This window comes from Myotis daubentonii, chromosome 5, assembly GCF_963259705.1.
Source record: "Myotis daubentonii chromosome 5, mMyoDau2.1, whole genome shotgun sequence".
NCBI lineage: Eukaryota > Metazoa > Chordata > Mammalia > Chiroptera > Vespertilionidae > Myotis > Myotis daubentonii.
The window spans coordinates 35,839,892-35,865,983 of record NC_081844.1 but is presented as its reverse complement, the minus strand read 5'-3'; the positions used below and the strand labels follow the sequence as shown (position 1 = coordinate 35,865,983).

Sequence of the window (26,092 nt, the reverse complement as noted above, 5' to 3'; positions counted from 1 at the left end):
GCACATCCCCAGTAGGGGGTGTGCAGGAGGCAGCTGATCGATGTTTCTCTCTCATCGATGTTTCTAACTCTCTATCCCTCTCCCTTCCTTTCTGTAAAAAATCAATAAAATATATATTTTTTTAAAATTCTAATCTCATCAAATGCCTATTGCTCTTACTATCTCTGAAATATCATCAGAAGAAAGGATTGGAAACTAAGTGTTTCAGTTATCTGATGTGGCTGATTTAAGTCTAAAATGTAGACAGTTCTTAATAAAGCAAAACCTCACTTGCTATGCAATATTAAAAGGTAACATACCTAATTAGTTAAAGGCTGTCAACCATGAGATGGCTGACCAAATGTTAATTTTCTATTAAATAATAAAGAAAAAATCAACGTGGAAGCACTGACACAAGATAAACTTAATTTAAAGACTTAAATAAATTCCTGGGATGATGCATCAAGAGTTTTAGATAACACGGTCACAATACATATTTGAAAGTCAGATATTCAAAAATATTGATTATATATAATGCTACCAATTTACATTTGAAAGTGTTATACATAATAAGTTCCTTAACATTATATTCAAACTTATGCTGCACTGAATATTTTTAATCTATATGCTATATCATAGATCATGCTTTGGCATACCTTCCCTTTGATGAATTATTCTTTAAATGTATTAAAAGGATAACAACTACCATACAAAATGAATGAAGTACTGACACATGCTACAAGATGAATGGACCTTGAAAACACTATGTTAAGTGAAAAAAATCAGTTACAAAAGGGCATATATTTTGCCCTGGCCAGTGGGGCTTAGTTGAGATTTGGAGCATCATCTCATACACCAAAAAGTGGCAGGTTTAATTCCAGGTCAGGGCACATACCTAGGTTGCAGGTTTGATCCCCAGTCAGGGTGCGTACATGAGGCAACTGATCAATGTTTCTCTCTCACATCAATATTTTTCTTTCTGTGCATGTCTCTGTCTCTATCTCTCTCTCTTCCTTCCTCTCTCTAAAATCAATTTTTTAAAAAAGAGCACATATTTTATAGTACCATTTATATGAAATGTCCACAAGAGATTAATGATTGCCTAGGCTTTAGAGGGGCTGGAAGGAAATGTTAATGGGGACAGCGTTTCTTTTCGTGGTAATGAAAATTTCTAAAATATACTATGGTGATGGTTGCACAACTTTGTAAATGTACTAAAAAACATTGAATGGCATATTTAAATGAGTGAATGATATGCAATGAATGTTACCCAAAGTGAATTGCAAGATAAATGATCAAACACCTGGATGTCACAGTAACTGTCAAATTGCTTTAAAAGTTTTTAAATGCTTACCTTCAATTTTAAGCTTAACTCTCTGTGAACAGGCACTAAACTGTCCACGGGCCCATACACCAGTCCATGACACATTCTGAGTAGCTCTGATCTACTCCATTCTCTTTCCTATGTTCCCTCAAGTGATGGGAACATTATCTTGTTTGGGATATTAAGCCCAAATAAGAACTACTAAATTTTTTTTAAAAGGTGTTTGAGTGGAAGTTCTGGAATCAGACAAGCCTGTTAGAATTCCAGCTCTGCCACTTACTTTCTAGCTTCACGGTTTTGTTCTCTTGGATCTTAATTTACTCCTGGGTAACATGGAGATGACTACAACTTACACCAAGTTTTAGGAGGATGAATGAGATATGCCAACGCATTCAACTAGTCTCTGGCACATAGTACAGATTCAACAAATGTCATTCATCATAACCACCTCTTCTTCCTCCCCCTTTTTCCTCCTGGATCTTTGCATCCGATCCCATCGTTGCTCAGTGGATTGGCTGCCTCTTGCATGCCCCCTACTGGGGATCGAGCCAGCAACCCAGGCATGTGCCCTTGGCCGGAATCAAACCTGGGACCCTTCGGTCCACAAGCCGACACTCTATCCACTGAGCCAAACCAGCTAGGGCTGACTTGGTTATCTTTCATTTGCAAATGAAAATGTTTCTTGATTGAAAATCAGCTCCTCACCGAAACCCAAACATGATTTCATCATGCCGGAGATGAGCATCATCATCAATAGACAGGATGGCCTCTGTCTCAATTTCATTCCAGGGCAAGAATCGATTATTCAAACTGTTCTTCTCAGTACGGACCACCTGTAAAAAGGAAGGAAAAACACTAACGATCAATGCCACATTATAGAATGCAAAACCAAAACTGCCCTTAGGTCAAAGGAAACTGGCTAAATTTATTGAGAAATTTTGTCTGGTTACCTACCACTTGTATAATCTAGCATATGACTTTCAGGGATAAAAACTGCCTTATAATAATGAGGAGTACACATTTTAAGCCCTATTTATTTGCTAACTAATTTCCTGGTGAAACAAGCTAAAGCTGAGGATTATTTCACACATGTGATTAAACACATTCTAAGGAAATAAAAAATAACTTTCCCAAGAGAACACAAGGTGGCAGAGCCGAACTGAGATCTTATTCCCTGATCTGGAATACCCCGTTTTGCTCCTAAACTTTAAAACCAAACTCAGAAACCTCTTGAGTCTATGTCATTTCTGACCAATTTTAAGGCCTTTTTTGGTATTAAAAAAAACAGGATTGCCTATCTTACTGAGGTGAATTACTTCACCTGTGCAATTTCTACCTGCAACACTGAGTACACATACAAAAGCTTTTTCTTTCAAGGTGTACCTAAATTCAGTAAAACTAACAGTTTCTGTGTACACAGCAAATCCCAATGCAAGCAATCTCTATCCAAAGTGACCCATATGTGCAAAGCAGTATTTTCTTCATAAAACAAAGATTTGTGCCCAAACAGAACTACATTATAATTTTTAGAAATTATATTTAAGCCCTATGTCAGATAAGCATAGTTTACCACAATGTAAGTAAGTAGCTTTGTTATTCACCTTGTCCCATAATCCTATCTAATAAAAGAGAAAAATGGTAATTGGCGTACGACCGATACCTTTTTCATTGGCTAATCAGCGAGATATGCAAATTAACTGCTAACTAAGATGGCAGTTAACCGCCAAAAAAGATGGCGGCTAATTTGCATATTGCAGGCAGGATGGTACAGTGCCATCAGAGAGCGGGTTGGGGGCGTGAATGCCAGCGGTCGCCCGGACCCGATCCCGCCGGCAGACCCGGACGCGGCCAGCGGGGCGGCTGCGGTGTCCGCCCACACTCACGCCCTCAACCCACGTTGGGGGCGTGCGTGCCCACGGTCCCCCGGGACCCGATCCCGCCGGCTGACCTGGACACGGGCTGGTGGGGCAACTCGCCCCCAACCTGCTCTCCCGCCCAGCAGGGGACCCTCATTTCCCGCCATCACTGGTTCTGCCCCCAGCCCAGGCCTGATGCCTCTGTCAGAGGCATCAGGCCTGGGCAAGGGGCCGATCCTGCGATTAGAGGGTGATGGGGGTCAACGCCTGAGGGCTCCCAGTATGTGAGAGGGGGCAGGCTGGGCTGAGGGACACTCCCCCCCCACACACACACACACACACCCAGTGCACGAATTTCGTGCACCGGGCCCCTAGTATGCAAATAAACAAGGATGACCATTCTTAGTCTTTGATAGCTCATCTTATTTTTATGGTATCTATTTCTAATTAATCCAACTAATGAAAAACCATCGTATTATTTTCAAAAACCAGAAACAAAGCGAGCTTCTTCGGAGGTGATCTTTTTAGAAAGCCAGGATGGGTCATCTTATTCTAAACAGAATGTTTTACCTGTACTGAGGATAACTTCTACCTAACATGATGAATGTAATTATATTCAGGGTCTAAAGGTTTACAAATGATTTCAAAGGTATTTCCATATCCTCACGAGTATTGTTTCTTCAGCTTAAAATATTCTTTCTCCTGTTTTTCTACCAAAATTATTCTCTCCCTGGAGACCCAGCTCAGAGGGTTCCTGTCACTACCCTCCCCTTGTCAAAATTAATCACTTCTATATTCTTAAAACAAAGCCCTCATACTTCAATTAATTCAATTAATGCATTCTAGCACACTCAGAATCCAATTAGTTGAGAGGGAGAAGGACCTCAGAGATCATCCGGTCCACCTCTCACTTTATACATGGACAATTAGCAAGTGACAGAGCGACACTCTCCTACCTTCTAACTCCAAATTAGCCTTTTTCTGCTAATCATATATTTATAAATCTCGTTAAACCAAAGCCCCAAGGCAAATGCATTATTAATTTCTGTAGCATCAAGAAAGAAAAATGCTGCTAAATAAGAAAGCTCATGAAATAGTTTATGTTTACTTTATTAAAGAGCTTTTTAAGACTGCCTCAGCCCCAGATGAGTTTCTCTCAAGTCAAGACAAGGAAGAACCTGTAATAGATTTGCTACTCCATAGAACAGATGTCAGAGCTAAGCAACAGACACAGAAATCCATCTTGCCCTACAGCACATTTGACCAGTATAAAAACCCCTGAGCTTATAGCCCAGAATCCCAGGCTCAGATACAGCAGTGACAGAACAAAGGCACTGAAGCCTGAATCAGGGGAAAGAGGAGGGGGAGACAGCCAAGTACACAGTGCAGTAGCTGCCAGGCTCCATTCTGCGGGGAATGGGAAGGTGGCCAGAAGTAGCAGAAGCCAAAAACCAAGCGTGGCAATGGTGAAACATCATCTATCTTAAGACACACCTGAGTTCAGAATGTTAAAATGTAAAATAACATCTACCTTAGAATCAATGGCCTATGTACAGTAGTTGTTCACACAAACGCCCCCAACAAACTACCCTTGCTCAGATCATTCATTTTATTTACATGCCTACTATTCACTTAAATACGGAACTGGAATTCTGCAGGTTCAGATGAACAAAGCTCCCCTCAACTCTAGCAATGAATAAACACAGCTTAAAATCCAGTAGAGAATACACATACCTTAAAATGAAGAAAAAATGATTGAAAAATCCAATTCTTTCTATGCCACTTTCTATTAACAATTTTGTGGGTTAATCACCAGGAGGATTAGCTACAGCAAAATTAGTAACCCAGGAACATAGCACAGAGCTTCAGTACTCAGGTGTGATTCAAAGACCAACAAGGCGGGCATCACCTGGCACTCTTAAAATGCAGAACTGCAGGCCTATCCCCAAAACTACCAAGTCAGAACCTACAGTTTAACAAAATTCCCAGGTGACTCCTATGCACATTAAGTTTTGAAAGGTGCTGGTACAGAGGATTTTAAAAGCCTGGCTTTGGAGTTAATCAGAAAAGCTTGAGTTCATATCCCAATTCCACCGCTTACTAGCTGTGCAAACATTTAAGTAAGCAGCCTTTTGCTAAATCAACACAGCACCATCTTGTATGCAAAAACTGAAGTTGTTTACCAGCCAAACTTGGCAATCTTATGAACAACCTAATTCTTTTTTTAAAATATATTTTATTGATTTTTTACAGAGAAGAAGGGAAAGGGATAGAGAATCAGAAACATCGATGAGAGAGAAACATCGACCAGCTGCCTCCTGCACACCCCCCACTGGGGATGTGCCCGCAACCAAGGTACATGCCCCGGACCGGAATCGAACCTGGGACCCTTGAGTCCACAGGGCGACGCTCTATCCACTGAGCCAAACCAGCTAAGGCCGTGGTAGGCAAACTGCAGCTCACGAGCCACATGCGGCTTTTTGGCCCCTTGAGTGTGGCTCTTCCTAAGCCTTAGGAGTACCCTAATTAAGTTAATAACAATGTACCTACCTATATAGTTTAAGATTAAAAAATTTGGCTCTCAAAAGAAATTTCAATCGTTGTACTGCTGATATTTGGCTCTGTTGACTAATGAGTTTGCCAACCACTGGGCTAAAGCAAACAACCTAATTCTTAATCTAAAAGCAAGAAACAACAAAAACCTAAAATGATCGTGATGTGCTACCTAGAGTGTATCCAGTTTTTTTGTCCAATTTACAAGGTAAATCAAATCAAGAGGACCTGTCTGTCCTTTGGAAGACTTAGGTCTAATACCAAAGTGTTTTGTCCTAGATTTCACATCCAGCTATTGAGCAAGCTTATTAAACTCCATTAGAACAACTGCTATGGGTTCCAGGAATACATACAGTGCTTGTCCTGGCACAACTTCTCTGGGCTGGATGACAGCAACTTTCAGGATTAGGGAAGTGAAGCAATAACCATCAGAACAACAACAAAAAAGCTTTAAGGATTCACAGAAACACAACATCAAGTACTGCAGCAGCTTACTGTGGTTAGCTCACAAACAACTGTGGTCGCTATGTCTGCCTTAAGAATCCAGAGCAGTGGTTCTCGCCTGGAAGTGATTTCTACCTCACACTGACGTGTGACAGGATCTGCGGACATTTCTGGTGATCACAACTGTGGCAGCGGGGAGGTGAGCTATTTACATTCAGTGGGAAGAGGCCAGGAATGCAGCTAAATCCTACAAAGCACAGGACAGCCCCACACAACAAAGAATTATACAGCCCACAAGTCTCTGGGGCCACTGCTAAGACACCCTAATTTATAGTCAACCACCAGGAGACAGCAAAGCAAACTTCCAAGAATAAATGTAGCTCATTATTTAAGGACAGTCACCTTTCCCCCATAACAAAAAAGAGAGTTCTAGCCTTACAAACTCTGCAAATACAAACTGAAATTACTAGTAAAGCGGGGGCGGAGGGGGAGGGGTGCTTTCTTCTAACAATTTTACTTCAAAGCGATAGTACTTAAAGGCTAGAAAAAGATCAGCAAACCACCATTATCCATTCTGGCACCAAAATCAGAAGGACAAAAGACTCAAATATCTGTAATGCAGACATACAAATCAGCATTGGTGGCTGTTTAAGAATAGCCATCAGAATGTTAAAGAAATGAGTAATCAGAAAGGTAAGCCAAAGTAGTATATCATGTTTAGGAAATATTCTCATTTTTGTTAATGTTTTATTTCTACTTAAAACAATGCTCCTCTTCCTTAACAATGCCTATGATTACACCTTAGTAATGTGACCATGAAGACTTATCTTCAAGTTACTAATATAACTACTGGTGTAACACTGACCAGAATGTATAGAACACAGTGCCTGGCACACAGATGTTCAACAAATGTTCTATAAGTGAATGAATGAATGGATGAATGAATGAATGAATGAGTAGGAAGCAGTACCTAATTTAGCCCTGCACATTCTATTTTCAGAATGTGAAATAAAGACTTGAGAAGTTTATATATAAAAATCATAAACATTCAATATACTGACACCTCTTAGAATTGAGTCTAGTTTTCTACAGCAAAAAATCCATCAACCTAGAACAATCAAGTCAGGAGCAATGCTCACTAACATTCACTTTTTTGTTTCATGTGCAATGCTCCCGGATGATGCTTCACTAGTTCTTCTGTTTAACTATCATTCATAAAAGCCTTGATTTTCTCATTGTACCTTTCTTCTCATCACAATGGGCCAGTACAGCAATCATGGCCAAGAACCCTACCATATGCAAATGTATACAAGTATATGCAAGATCAAGAAATTAGTAACTTCAGTTAACATTCAACTTGGTCTTGAGGAATTCTGGAGTTTCTGAATAATAAAATAACTACTACTCTAATAGGGTCCTTTCTCCTAGTATGTTAACAAGGCATTTAAGTTCTAAATCTAAACAGAATCAACAATCTACATTAATTAGCAAAGTATCAATTCACATCATAAATTAACTACCATGATAAATCTGATTCCCAATTAGCAAAGATCTCTTAATATGCAAGGGATGGAAATGTATCAAGAACAAATGAACATTTCAACAATTTAGAGATAGTTAGTTGCTCAAGTGAAGCAGAATGAATTTGGATTCAAATGGAGGAACCACCTAAATGAAAGCAGCTCATAATTAGTCATAAGCAGGCCTAGGTAGGCAAGAAAAATAGAACATGAAGAGATTAAGTGAATTAACCCTAGTCATAAAGTAGACCACAGACAGAAAACACAAAAATGTAGAATATACCTGAGAAGCAATAAAATTAGAAAATGTATGTGAAAAATATAAAACCATACAAACACAAATGCCACCTACTAAATTCAGCAATTTAAATATACTTACAATGTCCTTTTTTCTCTTTAAGGTCAAATTTTGCCCAGCCAAACCAAATCTCCAGTCATGCAATCAATACACACACATAATGGTAATGAATCCACTGCTGAGAATGAAACTTATCTTACAGGCAATAAAGGTAAACAGCTACAATTTTGTCTTCCATCCTATCCTTTCCTCTAACTTAAAGAAGTAACCCACCATAGAGCTTGATAATCAAGAAAACGAGGTCTAGGTAGAAGCACATCATCACATGTGCTTACTTGTAAGGTATGTGAAATACAGTTTGAGGCAATTGGATGGGAGGTGATCCACAGAGAGAAAACAACTGAAAAAGGAGCATTAAAACTTCTCAGTTTTTCAAGAGATTCATTCATTCAATGAAATTGTGGGAGCAAAAAGTTAGGAAATGCAAAGATAGAAGGGAAAGGAATAAGAAGATAATACTGTGAATTGGTTTTCCATTTATAACTTAGTTTAAATTTGGATTATAAGTACATTTTAGATTATGAGATAAGTCTGAACTTATGAGAAAAAGTTGGCAATGATCCCCATGAAATTGTAGGTAAAAACAGGATAGGTTAGGTTCACCATCAAATGAGAGAATGCATATAAAGAGCATGACACTGTGCCTACCCAGCACATACAAAATGCTCAAAAATTGTAGTTATTATAACATGAGATTAGTATAACCTCTTCCTAATTTGTAAACACTTTATTTAAGTATACATATGTGATGTATGTATGTGTGTGGGGGGGAGGAGGGGAGAGAGAGAGCGAGCGAGCGCGCGCACGCCTTTCCAAGAAAATTTGATCTGGCTGAAAACAGAAAAATATCCACTGAACTATGGTCAGAAGTCCTAACACCTAAGTTCTAATTTAGGTATTAATTAGTCAAGTGGTCTAAAACAATACAACTCTCAGTCTCCCTACACTTTTTTTATATATATATATTTTATTGATTTTTTACAGAGAGGAAGGGAGAGGGATAGAGAGTTAGAAACATCGATGAGAGAGAAACATCGATCAGCTGCCTCCTGCACGCCCCCCATTGGGGATGTGCCCGCAACCAACGTACATGCCCTTGACTGGAATCAAACCCGGGACCCCTCAGTCCGCAGGCCGACGCTCTATCCACTGAGCCAAACCAGCTAGGGATCAGTCTCCGTACTCTTAACTTTGAATTAGTAAAAAGAGAATATATAAACTAAGAGAGGGAGACATTACCTAAAGATTGATTTGCTGCAATTAGTAAATCATTTACACAACTTGACTTGAGCAATTCCTTTATACATCTAGAATTTTTGCTACTAATTTCTAATTTCTAGTAGCTTTCTTTTATATGCTTAAACAGAAAAAGAGAGCCATAGCATTAGCCACCAAGCTATTAAATAAAATATTATCTTACACACACCCAGATACACCAATATTTAGTGAAGTCTGGTAGTCCAAGAAGTTTTTACAATCTTGGACCTAAGAAATTGGACAAGGCTTTTCATCTTAGCTGTGCTCAGAAATCATAATTTTAGAAAATTATCATCTGATATATTCAAGGAATGTTTTTAAAGAATGGGCACAGATAAAAAAAAAATAAAGCAAATGCCCTAGCCAGTTTTGCTCAGTGGATAGAGTGTCGGCCTACGGACTGAAGGGTCCTGGGTTTGATTCCAGTCAAGAGCACATGCCCAGGTTTTAGGCTCAGTCCCGGGTTGGGGGCATGCAGGAGGCAGCCGATCAATGATTCTCTCTCATCATTGATGTTTCTATCTCTCCTCTTCTTTCCTCTCTGAAATCAATAAAATATATTTTAAAAATAAATAAATAAAATAAAGCCTATCAACTTTCTAAGAAATGAGACTTTTGAATTCTCTACTCTTGCCTGAGGTCTAGTCAGAAGTAAAACCTTTCACAACCTAATTGGCAGAGGCTCAACACTGAATATTAATGACAACAAGTTTACTACATAGCCAGTTTCTCTTCCAGTCTTTCTCCTTTTCCCTAAATAGACTATTAGGGAAATAGTATTAAAATCACTACCCTGGCATGACATCAAATTCCCCAAATGGAACTCTCCTTTTTGAATTCTACTATTAAGGGCTGAAAAAAAGGGAAAGGGGCAGTGAAAAATAATTTCATATCTCTATAGTTTTCATTTGGGGGAAAAATTGTGCATTGTAGCCTTACTACTTCCACAGAGACTTTAGAGTCTACTAGGAGGTGCCATATGCTTATCGCTGAAGTCACCACCTCTACCACTACTGCGATGGTCCCAGCTGCCAGCATCCCTCACCTAGGCTACTGCAATAATAGCCTTTGAATTGTTTCTGCTCTTTTCCCCCTAGCCCCACATATATCATTTACTAAAACCCTCCAATGGCACCCTCACATACATGAAATAAAATCTAGATTCCTTACCATGGCCAATATCATCTTACATGTGCTGCTCTCTACTTCTCCAAACTTCTTTCAAACTCTCCCCTTAATCACCCTACCCTAGACACCCTAAGTATTCTTGCCATGTCTTGAACATGACAAGCTTCTTGCACTTGCCATTCTCTGTATGTTCCTCCAGATTTTAGAATTTACATGGCCCATTCTCTCACTTCATTCAAGCTTCTGCTCAAATGTCACCTCTTCAAAGAGGCCTTCCCAGGCACCTGTGTAAGTCAGCTATACCCTTTATGGAGAAAAGAAATAAAAATTAAAAATCAAGGCACTGGCTGTCACAAAGCTGAGAAATGAGTATACAGTGTGAAGATGGGCAATGTTTTGAGTGAGCAAGAAAATACCGTTCATAACTGGAAGATGTCCCCTTCCATAACAACCCGAGTTTTAAAACTCAAAGAGGACAGATTCTGGTGTTTTCATTTCCATAAAATGCTCCAACAAGGCAACCCTATTTATTGCTATTTTCCAGAATATCCAGCAGAGTGTGGAAGTTGTGTTAATTGGTCAGAATAAAGTAATAACTCAAATCAAAATTTTGGGTGAGACTATGACTCCACAAGGGATCACTTGGAGGTTTCTGCTTCCAGGAATGCTGAACAGGCTCCTGCCAGACCCAATCATCCTACAGATGGTAACTACAAACTCTGGGGAAAAATATCAAAAAAACAAGTACCTGAAGGTACTAGAACAGAGGACGGCGGTGACAAATTATAGAGGGGAGCTGAAATTTAGGAAGGAATTACCAACATGGGGATAATATTATTGCTTTTACCCTGAGAGTAGGCCAGAGTGGACACCATGCAGAGCAGCTTAAACTCACATATGATACCCAAGTCTTTCTAGTCTGAAGAATAAGAGGGAAAAGTTTGGGGCAACCACAGCTCCTGGGAAGAAAGTAGGTTCCAGAAAGGAGTGAGCCAAACAGGAGGAGCTCCAACTGGATATAAATTACCCAGTCTCTGGTCCACACCAAAACCATGCATGCTTGGTACTATTTGTAAGCAGACCAGCTAAAGTCTAAATTAATTGCCTACTAAAACTAAAATATCAACACTTTCAGAGACACAAAACAAAATCCAAAGTCTCCACAACATAACATTCACAATATAAAGTTATATAAAGTACAAAGAACCAGAAAAACATGACCCAGTCCTCAAGAAAAAAAAATCAATTAAAACAAATCCCCAAGTAACTCATGATTGAATTAGTTGTTATAGTAGACAAAGATATCAAAGTAGTTATCATTCTTTATATTCAATGAAGTAAAGTATACTCAGAATGGGGAAAAGACAGGAAATCTTAGCAGAAAAACAAACTATTATTTTAAAAACATGGAAATGTGGGAACTACAAAATACAGTATTTGAAATTTAAATCTACTGGACTATCTTACCTGGCGAGATTAACAGTAGACACAAAAATCTGTGCCCTGGATGATGGATTAATAGAAATTATCAAAACTAAAAAAGAGGAAAAAAGTATTTTAAAGAAATGAATAGAACCACTGAGAATTGTGGAACAATATAAAATGTCTAATATACATATAATGAAGCCCCCAAAGAAGAGGATAGAATGGGGCAGGAAAAAATATCTAAATAAATAAAATTTCACCAAAATATGATGAGAAACATAAGTGGACAAATTCAAGCTTAGTGAACCCCAATCTGAATAAAAATCAAAGGAAACTATGCTAAGGCACATCACACTCACACTGTTAAAAACCAAATACAAGAAAAAAAAAAATCTTGAAAGAAACCAGAGAAAAACAACACATTATATAGAAAAACAAAAATCTGAAACACTACTTATATAGCATCAGAAACAATGGTGGCCTAGAAACAGTGGAACCACAGCTACCTTTTTTTAAAAAAAGTGCATGAAAGTGGTGATCCCCAGATATTAAGGGTTTTTTTTGTGTGTGTTTTTTTCTCAAGACTAGCCTTCAAAACCTTGGCACAATACTACTCTCCATTTGACTTCCATCAAGTATTCTTTGTTGTAACTCTCCAGGAGGTAAGGAATCTGATTCAACTCTTTACAAAATAGGCAAAAGACAGAGAAAGAGCAGTCACCCACCATTACCACCTCTGCTCAGAAGCCCCACACCATTCACATGAAAGATCTACTTCAACTGGTGACACTACCCCATCTCTGTGGTTGGAATCCTGTCACCTTGCCCAGGCCCTATCCCATTTGAACTGAAATTGTCTTTACATAAAGCATTTGGGGCAGGAGGGACCAGGAATGGTGTCCATGAATAACCTATTTACTCCAAGCCAGATCTGACTTAGTTCCCCCTTTGTTATGTAAATAATAGGAAAGAATGAAGAATTTTAATATATAAATCCCAGCAGGTACCCCTAAGACAATCTCCCTCTACTCAAACACCTAGAGCTCAATAAATTTCTTGCCAACAAATATCTAGCTTTTGTCCCAAGTGCTTAGATGGGAATCTGAGCATAAGAGAAGCACAAATTGTTCAGCATTTTCTGAAATGGCATGTGGGTTCCTGGGTTGATTCATGCAGCCAATATGCTCATTTTATATCATTTTCCCTGAAAGACTGAAATATGAGAGGCTGCCTGGGAACCACCCGCTGCTAATTTTAAAGAAGACCTGCTAACTATAATGTAATGGATAGGGTACATCTGCGTCTCAGGTAGAAAAACCACTCTGAGATGCCTCATAACAGAACCTTTTTTCCACAGGAGAGAATGCTGCAAGTCTCTCTTAACCCTAATACCTGGGTAGTGCTGGCTCTATTCTCAAGAGGTCAGCAAATCAAGTGCTGCCCCCAAACCCCGCTCTCTTTAATACAAAGCATAGTCAAAATGTTTAGGGAATGGAGTGAAAATTCTCTAGTTTGAAACTGTTTTCTTGTTTGAGAAAGTTTCTGGCATTTTCGCACTAGGCACTGTATTATTGCAATAAGCTAGCTGCCCAGTAATCAAAGAGGACTACTTATTTCCCACCAGAATTAAAAGAAAGGATTAGTTCTGGTAAATTCCCTGACAAATTTCAGTCATTGTTACGGGGTGGCATCAGCTTCTCTATACCCCTATCGAATTCAAAGAAAACGCAGGAAAAATGAAAAACAAAAGCTGCTTTATTGTCCTGTTTGAGCAGCATCTACCTTTTACAGAACAATTTTTATTTAATTTCAATGACATTCAAAAAGTTGTAACTGAGAAAGAAAAAAGTGAGTGGGTGCAAGTCTATAAAGAAGTCTCCCCATTTATAACACTTTTCTTGATATACAAGATAAATTCTGGGATCAAAAATTTTAATTTATTTGTTGTTCTTTTAGAGAGTGGGAAAGGGAGAGACGGAGAGAGAGGAAACACTGATGTGAGAGAGACACATAAATTGGTTGCCTCCTGCACATGCTCTGATAGGGCCCAGGCTAGGGAGGAGCCTGCAACTGAGGTATGTGCCCATTGACTGGAATCAAACCGGGGACCCTTCAGTCCACAGGCTGACGCTCTATCCACTGAGCCAAACCAGCTAGGGTGAGATCAAAAATTTTTAGAACCCTATGCAGTCCTGAATAGCCTCAGATTATAAAATCAATTAAAATACTATAAACTATTAGCAGCAGTAGTAAGCACGTAGCAGCAGTAGTATTAGTAAGAGAGAAAACTTAAAAGATTTGAACAGAAGAAAGTAGGCAATAATAGCTATGAAAAAAAGGGAAATTATAAAGAGGACACAAGAAGAAGCCTTTATTAGTAAGTTAAAGCTGTCCAAAATATAGGCAGAATAGCCATACTGCTTCAACATAAAAGAATAAGTAGGAATTAATAATTGGGCATCTTTCTAGACTCTGTACTTGTATTATTTTCTATTCCTCTTTAACCTTAAAGTCAAAGAAGTTAATTAATCAAAGATCACAAAATGACTATTTAATCCCAGGTCTATATAGCACTTCCAAACTCAAACTTTTCTATTATATCATGCTGCTGCTTAGAAAATATTTCACATAACCAATGGACACGGACACTGGGGCAGTGGGGGGCTTGTCCTGGGGGTGGGCCGGAGGGGGGGGGGGCAATCGGGGAAAAAGGAGACATGTAATACTTAAAAGAATAAAAAAAAAAGAACTTGAAAAAAACATATTTCACATGAATTAGTTCTCAATGAAATAAATTTTTTAAAAACTGGTCTGGCCCAAACATTTCCCTGCCAGACAAATTCTTCCTAAAAATTACATTAATTTTCTTACCCGTCTAGCAACACATGCCTGATCAGATCTTCTGCCTGTCTTTACTACCTTTTTTCTTGAAAGCACATATGCTGCAGAATAAGTAGTTGGACGTTTACTTAAGACCTACTCTAAGGCCTCGCATTTAAGAGAAATGGGTAATCTTCTAGATTGTCAAATCTACATCAGAAGGTGGATAAATAAAGTACTCGGAACTAAAATCCAATCCGGCATATTTGGCTATATTTTTCCTGTAAAATACAGCATCCTAACCATGACAAATAAAATAAAGAATGAGAAAGAACCTACAAGAGACTACAGAAAAGGTTCAGGATTGCCAACTCCCAAATATAAACCCTGACTCATCTTCCAAAAGACTTCTATAATATCCTGATAAATAACACAGGTCTTCCTAAATCCTTTGGGAGGTGACTAAAACTGTAACTTCTGGAGTCAGACATACTAAAGCTCAGCCCCTCCATTACAAATCATGACTTTGAGCAAAATAATTAATCTCTCTAAGCCTCAGCTTCCACAGATACGAAATGAAATAGCAGTAAGTTCTATAAATGCTAAATTACATTGCCAAGATCACAAGTGCTTCTTAAAGGTTAGCTTTTCATCATCAATCTCATCGTCTTTGTTATGATGTAGAAATCTATGGAGTAACTGAAGGGGTTTCATAAACCTTCATGAGGCCAGTATCAATTTTAGTTTTGGAGAGTCTTAGAAGATTTAAGGAGTAGCAGAGATGGAACTGGCAAGGCCTGAAAAGACTGAAAAAGAAGCAAGCAGAAATATCATGGGGAGGAAAAATCTGTATAGGTTAAAAAGGTGTATATATATTATACATGCATTTAGAAAAGAGATTAGAAGTTAAACACTATCTCATGCAATAAAACAAACTGCTCATTTTCTATTACCATGATGGGGACGCCAATGTCAGGCCACAGAAGGTCTTCTGATGGTAGTTTGGGAGAATTCCACACCACCACTACCTTGTTCAGGTAAGGGAGGCCGTTCAATCTCTCTAAAGAGTTCATAAGCACTTCCTCCCGCTCATAAGTCAACATCACAACTGTGAACTGCTCCCGTGGAACATTGCCTCCAAGTGCTGCCTGAAACTCCTTGCCAGAACCCCCAGCTCCACCACCAATCGGCCGAAATCCAGTCCCTGAGCCCAAGAATTTGGCCTCTGAAGGTAACACAGGGTCAAAGGGTGTGTGGGGGAAAAGATGGAAAGGCCCTGGAGCAGAGTTCCAGCTGCGGTAGAAGTCAGTGACGGTCAAGGTGAAGTTGCGGAGGTATTTGGGCGAGGCGTAGGGCGGCTCAGTTTCTACTGGCCCCAGGTCCAGGTCCCCATTGTCAGCCATGTTGGGGTCTGTTCCAGCCGCCTTGCCTGAACGATGGGGGATCTCAGCTGCTGCCTCTTCCCGGATGGGAGCAGCTGGGATCTGTATTCGAGTCCTAATCATAGCCAGCACGGTACTGAAAATACTGTCCGCGGTTGAGAAGTAAGTCTCCCAGAGAAAGCGGCCTTGCCGCCTCATAGCCAGTAGATCACTATCAGAAAGACTTCGTAACAGGAAGTGAACCTCAGTAACACGTGGCTTGGGCACCACCAGGGCCGCCTCATTCCACTGCAGCATGTCATGGTAAGGAAGCTGGACTTGCTCCCCCAGCACAACTGGGACAGCACCAACTTCCAGAGCTTCAAAGAGCCGTGTTGCACATCCGGATGAAATAACCAAGTGAGGGTCCCCAGGAGTGATGATGAGGGCAAAAGTGGAAAGCTTCAGTAATTCTAAGCGGTCCTCCCGCTCCCCACACAGTGCCCACTCAGTAGGCAGACTGGGTTTAGGCTGGTTTTTGCAGGTAAATTCTACCAGGACCTGATCTAGCTTGCTGTCCTGTACAGCTTTTAGGGTGGCAATGATACGATCATCATAGTCAGCTGGGGGGTCACCTTCCATTTCTTCTTCAAAGGATCGGGCCTCCTGAAGGCTAGATCTTAGTGATTCAATCTTCTCACCCTGGAAGGTGAAGAGATATTTCCGTTTAACTGGCACCTGTGGTGGGATTTCCATGAAGTTGGGCTCTGACATGGCATGGACTAGTGGCGATACTACCAAGTCAAAGCCAGGTCTGTACTGGGCAGCATAGAAAGTGGACTGGGCCACCATGGCACGGCCAGTACTGACATTATATAGTAAGTTCTGTGTATCTGACTTCCGTGATAGGTTGATGATGACATGGTTGTGTCCATCTGTCCGCCAATGTGGTAGAGAATACAACTGCTTCTCAAGTTCAGCAGGCCGCAGCACTACTGGCTCCTGCATCTCTCCCACTAATATCACATAGAGGCAGGCAATATCCGCATTTTCTGTAACATAGATGTTGGCTCGTACTGTAGCCTGAAAAGCCTGCTTGACCAAGGGATCCAGGTAGCTGCCAAAGGCAAACTGGTCACTGTCATAAACATAGACTGGAAAACCAGAGGTGAGAGGGCAGCGAGAATAATCAAAACAATTGTGTAGCCGACAACCCCGGATGACCTTTGGGGGAGGAAGGCCAGCATCGTCCTTCTCTGGGAGCAATCGGATGGGCAGAGAAAGTTTGGGCTGATTTTGGGCCATCAGCTCCTTGTAAGAGTGCTCAGTCTGGCTAATGACATTCTTAAGTTGAAGCAGGTCCTGCTTGGCATTCTCAATACTCTTCTTACAAGCTTCAATCTTCAGGTTCAGCTTGGCAATTTCACTGTTCAGCTCTTGCCGCTTGGCTTCCAGCTGCAACAGCTCTTCACTTACAGACTCACGGATTCGGCAAAGATCCAGCACATGCTTTACCTCGCACAGCTCATTACCAGCCCGTGGGCCAAAAATCCTCTTGCCGGCCTCATCAGCCTCATCCAGAGTGGTGAGATAATAGTGAGCAATGAGGGGGAAGAAAACCAGAATGATGAAGAGCGTAAAACTGAGCCATGTGAGTCGGATACGGTTGGACCACCGTAACATACAGGTTTGACCTCCATTCCCCACACCCCCATTCCGCAACATGGTATAGCCTGTCATGAGTTCCTTTGTGGCTCTTGCCCTCTCTGATCACGTTGGGTCACTCGCCATAACCATGAGTTTCTAGTAGACAAAACTCAATCTCTTTTTACTCACACGTTTCCATAAGAGTTAGTGTGCTCCCTGTACAAGGCACCAAATAAAAAGGAAATTTCATTTTCCTCAGCTGTAGTTGAAATGGTCTCTGACTCTATTCCAGCAGATTTTAAGTTCTGGCTGTTGACCAAAGAACATGTCCTTAATCTTTATCAAATGGTAAAGGGTACCACACTGTTGAGATGAAAAGGAGGTCCCTGATGATGAAACCCAGGAAAAATAACCTGGAATCAGACAGATTTTTTCAACAGCCATAGCTCTTGTTCCTTGGTTTGGCTGGCCAACAAATATGCATAGTTACTATTCACAGTTATAAAGTAGCTGGTTAGGACAGAAATAAATGCCAGCCTGTTGTCGATGTCATTGCCAACAATCAGGCCTGCAAAAAAAAAAAGAGAACTGTGTCAGTCTTGAAGAGATTATGTTCAACAACCCTGCCTGCCCTCAGTATACTTCTAGAAAAATCCTTAAATCTTTTTACACACAAACATACACCCTTCTTATTTAACTGGATATAGAGCAGCATTAGAGCCCTGTAAAATGATGATCTCATTGATGTTTCTATCTCTTTCTCCTCCCTCTCTGAAATCAATAAAAATATTTTTGAATAAATAAAATGATCATGCCGGAACCGGTTTGGCTCAGTGGATAGAGCGTTGGCCTGCGGACTGAAAGGTCCCAGGTTCGATTCCGGTCAAGGGCATGTACCTGGGTTGCGGACACATTCCCAGTAGGGGATGTGCAGGAGGCAGCTGATCGATGTTTCTCTCTCATCGATGTTTCTAACTCTCTATCTCTCTCCCTTCCTCTCTGTAAAAAATCAATAAAATATATTTAAAAAAATAATAATAATAAAAATAAAATAAAATGATCAACTACATTCAACAGAAGGCCAAGATACTTGCAACATTTTGTTATTCTAGACTTAGAAATCGCCTTTAGTTGAGGAGAAACATCTTCTTATCCAACCATGGTAGTAGCTATGTTCATTCTTAACATGAAAGTCTCCTTTAGAGCTACTTAAAAAAAAAATCTATTAAGAAACTCAGTTTGTTATATTCAGAGATGAAGAGTTGAAGAGAACTCCTCTGAGCTTTGCCCAGCCGTAGATGCAATAATCCTGATACAAAATATATTTCCCAGTTTGCTTCTCTTTTATCATCTGTTAATAGACATCATGTGCTCCTTCTTAAAATATAAATAGTAACTTGGCTTTTAAAAAGAACAGTATACTTAGAAATGAGAGGCATTATTTCTTATCCTTTGGAGACAGATTTGCTCAGACCTTATGCCTCAGCTTTCTAATCTCCCAAAATGGAGATAAGTGTATGGAGATAACAATACATTGTGCTGCTATGAAAATAAATGATAGAGGATGTGAGGATACTTTGGCCTAATAAATCTTGAAACAACATTCCCAATCCTGTTCTCTTACCAAACTTTACTATCACAGGCTACCAAAGCTCTTTAGTTTTACCTCAAACTCAACAAATCTAGAACTGAATTCATAATATGCTATGCCAATGAATACTCCCAATTTAATTCACTGATTCCCTCCAGAAAGTGTTTATACCCCATACTCTTAACATGTCTAAAGCATGCTAAGTATAACTACGGGAGATTTTAAAATGTAAAGAATTCCTTGATCTCATGGAACTTCCTTTGGCTAAGAGATAAGACAAACAAATAGCAAGGGTACTACTACAAGGCAGTATACAATAGTACTTCACAGATAATCACTCTTTATAGCTTCTACCTTTGTTCAAGATGTATAACTATTAAGGGTTTGACAGTCTTCTCTCCCTTTAAATAAAAATAAAAGTTGATGACAATATTAAGGCTTGAGGATGTAAAGCAAGAGATAAGGACAACAACAACAAAAATATAGATCATGGAAAAGTTAAATCTGGATGATCTAAACTTGGATAATTAACAGCTGACCAAATATCCCAAAGGAATGGAGGTTAATATTTCTAAAGCATTATCCCTCTCATTCCAATGTTAAAATCTTTTTGTTTTCAAAAGAATATTTTCTGCATTTATGAAGAAATCATAACAAAGACAGAGTGGATTAGAGGAAAAAAGGAAGGCATAATCCAGGCAGTCCAGCTAATTCATTCCCTCCTTACCATATGTTTAGGATCCTTCTTTTCTCTGACTCATATGGCATTATATTTTGGCATATAATTTCTTGATATAGTGAACTCCAGGGCTTGCTGTCCTGATAGAAAGTAAAAAAGTGACATGCTATTAGAAAAATATTCAATACTGAAGGTTCTTTAAAGTATTTATTTACTGTCCACTATGAAGAGGCCTCCCTTATATAAATAAGGTAACCATAGAATTTAAGGTCCAAAGAAAGAGGGACACTCTTTTAAGTGAAAAGGGAAACTAATAATAAACAATCCAGATATATGGTTATCTATATGTTCTAAGAGGGAATAAATCAAAACACTAAAATATAGAAGTATATACCAAGACATTTATAGAGGAAACTATCTGGAATTGGCTTTAAAATAAACAGGATGAGGATGGTGAGAAGTGTTTGGAGATATAGATGAAATAAGATTAGTTGTGAACTGTTGTTGACACTAAAATGATGAGGACACATGAGGGTTTATTATATACTATACTCTCTTTTATATATGTTTGAATATTAAAAGCTCAAAAATACAGGGTCTAAACAAAATGTTTTTCAAAAGTCATTTGGAAACTGACTATACTTAATCTAATAATGCTAGTGCTACCAATTTATATATAAACAGCTGGAAATGAAAACAAATGTTCTAATGGAAACCAATATTTCAACACTGATTCAAAAGAATGTATCCCCTTCAGGTTTTCTCTACTTGACTCTCATCCTTCAGACCTTAACTTGCTTGGCATTCCCATTAAAGTGGCCTTTCTTAGGCCCTGACACTGGAAAGAGTGTTCCATGGCGAGACCACCGCCTGTCCTGCAAGCTGGACCTAGTCCAGAATGGAGGTTGCTTTCCACAAACCCCCAGAGAAATTGTCTGATGGTAACCGATGTTCATTCTGACATTAATCAGCACCCTTCCCTTGCCTGCTGATATGTGCTGATTCCTGGAATAGGCTGACCTGGTCAAGCATGTAAAGTAATTCCTGTGCCTTGTAGCATTATGTACTAGTACCTGTGCTATTCCCCCTGTACCCTATATAATTCTTTGGCACCTGCCAAGCAGTGTGGGGATCCACTGCATCTTGCAGCTACCCAAGACATATCTCATATATAAGTTCCCTTAATAAATTCTATTAATTACTGAAGTGACCAGCCTCTTTCTCCGGACTTTCCCTGCCTTCCATTTACAGAGGTAGATTTTCACTCTCAGGTCTTTGCCCTGGGTCTATATGTACTAAAAGATACTTTCTGGCATTGATCTATTGATTTTCTTTATAGTATCTTTTCATTTATTTATTTATTACCTACCTTCCCTACCAAAACCTAATCCTTGAGGGCAGGATCTTGTCTGCTTGGATCACCACTGTATCACCAGTACCCAGCACAGTGTCTGGCACACTATAAGTATTCTTTAAATATCTGTTAAATAAATGAATTATATCACTGATCACTTCTTTCTACAAACTCTCAGCGTTTCCCTTTATTTTTCCATAAAACTGAACTTTCTGGTGTTTCACCTATTTCCTTAACTTATTCTCCCATTGTGATTTGTTGGCACATCATTCTTGCTCTGCTATGTCTATCTAACTGCCTACTACAGTTCCATTTATTCATGCATTCATTTATTGATTCTTGTATGTGCCCTGACCGGGGATGGAACCCGAAACCTTGACATATTAGGATGATGCTCTAAACAACTGGGCTACCCGGCCAGGGTTGTATTTTATATTTTTTACTGGCCCATTCTCTTGGTTCTCCATCCCAACAGCTCTTTCTCTGGTTCGTTCCACCACTCTTGAAATACAGTTGTTCCTTCGTGGGTTGCGCTTTGCCCTCTTCTTTCTCTGCCTTCACTTACTAGAGCTTGCCAATTAGCTTCAATTAGCCCCCCTAAATGGATAATTCTCAAATTTACCTCTCTAGCCTTGACCTCCCTCCTGATATATCTTTTCCAATGGTGAGCAACACAGACATCCACACCTTAATATTCCTATGGCCGCAAAGGTACATCTCCTAGGAGTATAAGGTTAAAGTAGTGTCTTCTCCCAGCAAAGAGGGGAAAAAATTTTCAAAATACTGTACACAGTTAGAAATTTATAATTTAGATCATGGCTGATGCCCTACTCTTCACTCTTTCTCTAATCAAAAATAATGTTTGCTCATAAATGGAAAGTAGAATTATTAATCTGCTAACCACTCAAGCGCTTAAAATAAGCTTGATCCTGGAAAGGTAAAATGGCAAATAATTCAAATGTCCCAGTGGTGAGCTGAGAAGTCAAGTGAGATAGAGTTGCCATTCAGAAATTCTGCATATACTACGTTCTCCCTTCATCTTCTCAACATACCAGCGCCCTCTATCATCTCCTCTACTTTGCAGAGCCATCATTTCTAACATTCCTTATCACAAAGGCAAATTATTATAGGACCTTACATTGAAGAGTTTTTTGATATAGCAACCATCCTACTGACTTTTCTTCTCTTAAAACTAAAACACTCTGATACTGAAATTTCCTATAATGGATTTGGGATAGCTCTCTGTTTATTTAGGTGTGAATGCCTTTCAACAAAGGTGTATAACTTTTTTCATACAAAAGCAAAACTAAACTAAACTGAATTGAACAAAGGTAAAATAATCCATGGACAAGCGAAGGAAAACAGAAGGGAAGAAATAAGGGAATCCTGCTTCCATCTGGACTGCTGTTATGCATTGCATCTGAAAGATATAAAGGGAAATGGGGCAAAAGAGAAGCTAGACACTTTCCAGATGTTCCCAAATGCAACCAACTGACTTGAATATTTTAAATAATTATAATAGCTAACATTTACTGAATTTTTAATGTGTGCCAGGTTATACCTATTATGTACCTTAACATAGTTAATCTTCACAACAATCCTATGAAGTAGGTACTACTATTATTCCCATTTTGTACATGAAGAAACCAAAGCACAAGCTTAGGTAATTTGTCCAAAGTCATCCACGTTGAGTAAAACTTGAATTCAAATCAAAGCAACGCTAACTCTAAAGCCCACACGTTCAATGTCTTAGTCATTATGAAAAAAATGCCTATGATACTAACTCAAGGAACACAGTAAACAGGTACATCATGCATAAATTACTTTTAGATTATCCACATTACTACTGCTCCACTGAAACCATGGACAATGATGAATTAAAAGCACATGGCAATGCTACTCCAAAACCTAAAGCCACCTCTATATTCATAATTAAAGCATTTATGTGGATGAAAAAGTGATCACAACGTGACTAGCTCAGGGAAGGCCTGATTGGTGAGCCTTACAAACTTGGAAACCAAACGTTACCATAAAGAATGGTCTGAACGTAACAATTCCTAACTGTGTCATGGCAGGTAGTCACATCATAGGCCTGTAGGTTCCTTCTCAGAGGTCAATCTTTACCTTAAGTGAGCCTGTCTATTATCTTTTTGCACCTAAGACAATATACCTTTACTTTTTTCTTTTACTTTTTTATTATTATTATGTTAATCTTTATTGTTGAGAGTATTATAGTTGTCCCCTTTTTACCCCATTGATCAGCCTCCATCCTGTTCCCACTCGGTCCCAGTCCTTCACCATCCTACTGTCTATATCCATAGATAATGCATAAATGCATGTAAGTTCTTTAGTTAATCTCTTCCCACCTCCCTCTCCCCCTTCCCTCTGAGATTCATCAGTCTGGTCCATGTTTCCATGCCACTGGTTCTATTTTATTCATCAGTTTATTTTGTTCATTAGATTCCACATATAAGTGAGATTAAGTGATAGTTTGTCTTTCTCTGACTGGCTTATTTCACTTAGCATAATAATCTACAGGTCCCTCCATGCTGTCTCAAAGGGTAATAGATCCTTCTTTTTTACAGCTACATAGTATTCCATTGTATAAACGTACCACAGTTTTTTTTTATCCCTCCATAACATATCTTTAAATGCAAGAGTAACATGCCTTTAAAATGTAAGCGTAATCTTCATTTCCAGACCCCTCAAGGCACAACCACTGCACCAGAGCACAAGACCACAGAACCAACCCCTCATCATTATCGCATTCTCCACACACCATCTCTCTATGTGCTGTAAATGTTAATTAACTAACCTGTACCCACCAAAGTAAAAGAAGTATGTGTTTCTCGATTTAGCCTTTTATGCAATCCCAGAGATTTCTCTGCTTTGCTTTCTCCTGTCCCCTTAATCTACCACCAGTGGATTTCATGTAAACTTCCTTAAGGCTCCTCCTTTGATTGTAATGTATAAAATAAGCTGGAAATCTGCCATTTTCCAGAGCATTTTTTTTTAATCAGTTGAGATTTTACTTCCCAGCAATTATCATCAGTTTGGCTCAAATAAACGCATAAAAATTCTCCATAGGTTTGGATGTTTCTTACATCAACATCTACTAAACAAAACAAGAAAACATATACTCAGAGCAAAATATCTTTGCCTGCGTACCTATGACCTACCTGTGTATCTGTGCATATGTAGTATTATTTTTTTCATTTAAATCAAAATTGGCCCATCAAATGGGCACAAATCCATTACCACCCAGATGCAGGTTCTACAGAACTATATGCACATTGTTGCTGTTACATCCACTCCCACAAGCGCTTCAAATTAGGTAAAGATAGTTCGGTACAGGAAACCATTTTAGTAGGGTTGTTGAAAGCAATATTTCAAATGTTTGGTTATGTTTTTTAAATCCAAAGGAAAACCATTTCCTGATTTCCTACTCAGCATGACAAAAAGCCTGCTTCACAGTACCTAGTTCAAAAATCAGGAAGCACTAAAACAAATTTCCTAGTGTTATCACTATTCCTAAGACTCTGACTTCTATTGTTCAAAACAACAAAAGGCACTTTCCAGGAAAGTTAACTGTAGATAAAGAATGACTTGTATTTATGTAATTCACAAGTTACAAGAGATCAAAACAATGTGTTTTTCATAATACAACAACCATAGTAGTTTATTTACTGGGTAAACTTAACCTAGTTGTAAAATAAAACCAGGCATACTTCAGAGATACTGCTGCAGGTTTGGTTCCAGACCCCTGGAATAAAGCAAGTCAGAATCTTTCTGCTAGTGGAGTGTCTGGCCTTCAAATTGTAAAAACACACATCTATGAAATGCAATCAGTCAAAGCACAATAAGTTATGTCTGTAGAAAATTGTCAGCAATTAAGAACTAAAATCAGGTGAGAAAAACTGCTGACATACTGAGTTGAGAGTAAAGATTATGATGCAATCACACGACCACAGAGTTAAGCTACCCTTATTACAGAGCGTTTAGGAAAGGAAAAAGGTATTCTTTGGGCTCAAGAGCAGATTTCTAATACAAAGATGTTCCACAAATGCCAATAGCAAACGAATCACAAAATACACAAAAGGAACTCATCAATAAGTTATAAGCATTCCTTCCACTGCTCAGTTCTATATAGGTATTAACAAGTAAACTAAGATTATTGATTAACCTGTTTAGTCAACAATGAACCTGAACCCAGAAGCCTCACCTCCCAGAATAGGTCCTCAGTTTGAAAATTATGCCACTTCTTACCTGTTTTCCCTTCCCGTAAGTTTGATAACATCCCACAAATTCAAATCCTATTGTCTCTCCAGTTAGCTTTTAGCTCATTACAATTCAGATTCACAACTCACCTAAGAATTTTTTCACATAAACCTAGACCCACCCAACATTAACTGAGTCAGAATTCTCTAAGGGGGCGGTGAGGGGGGCAGCCCCAGGTGCCTGTAGTTTGCCAAAGCCCACAGGTGATTTTAAAGCAGACAACAGAACTTTAACACAAAACCATTGGGTTAGCAAAGAACTAATGACATTCTCCAATGAGACTGATGACATCTGAATCAACGTAATTACAGACAACTGCAATATACCTTTTTCACACATTGTTTGCAGGTAGTTTTTATCGCGCGCTAACAGGTGGCGTGGGCCATCTTTGCTAATTTTTTGCGCAAATGGCAACGTTCAGTAAAATTACGATAACTTTAGTTTACGTATTTATACGTTACCCACATTCTACTGCTAGTCTATAAAAAACGTATCCCGCGTCTATAAAATACGTGTCC

The 26,092-nt window shown here is 39.1% G+C and overlaps 1 protein-coding gene across 4 annotated transcripts in view; it reads right to left on the bottom strand.

Annotated features, from left to right (window-relative positions):
* The window catches only part of EXTL3 (exostosin like glycosyltransferase 3), a 116,039-nt gene that overhangs the window by 18,522 nt on the left and 71,425 nt on the right, over window positions 1-26,092 (bottom strand). For 3 of the 4 annotated variants that reach the window (XM_059697581.1, XM_059697580.1, XM_059697583.1), the window contains exons 2-4: window positions 19,991-20,082; window positions 15,618-18,240; window positions 2,009-2,136 (exon numbers count right to left, since the gene is read on the bottom strand). In XM_059697581.1, coding sequence (XP_059553564.1) covers window positions 2,009-2,136; window positions 15,618-17,765 — 2,276 coding nt within the window. In that variant the 5' untranslated portion in view covers window positions 17,766-18,240; window positions 19,991-20,082. The remainder of the gene's footprint in view (window positions 1-2,008; window positions 2,137-15,617; window positions 18,241-19,990; window positions 20,083-26,092) is intronic. The other variant, XM_059697582.1, reaches the window with a different exon arrangement.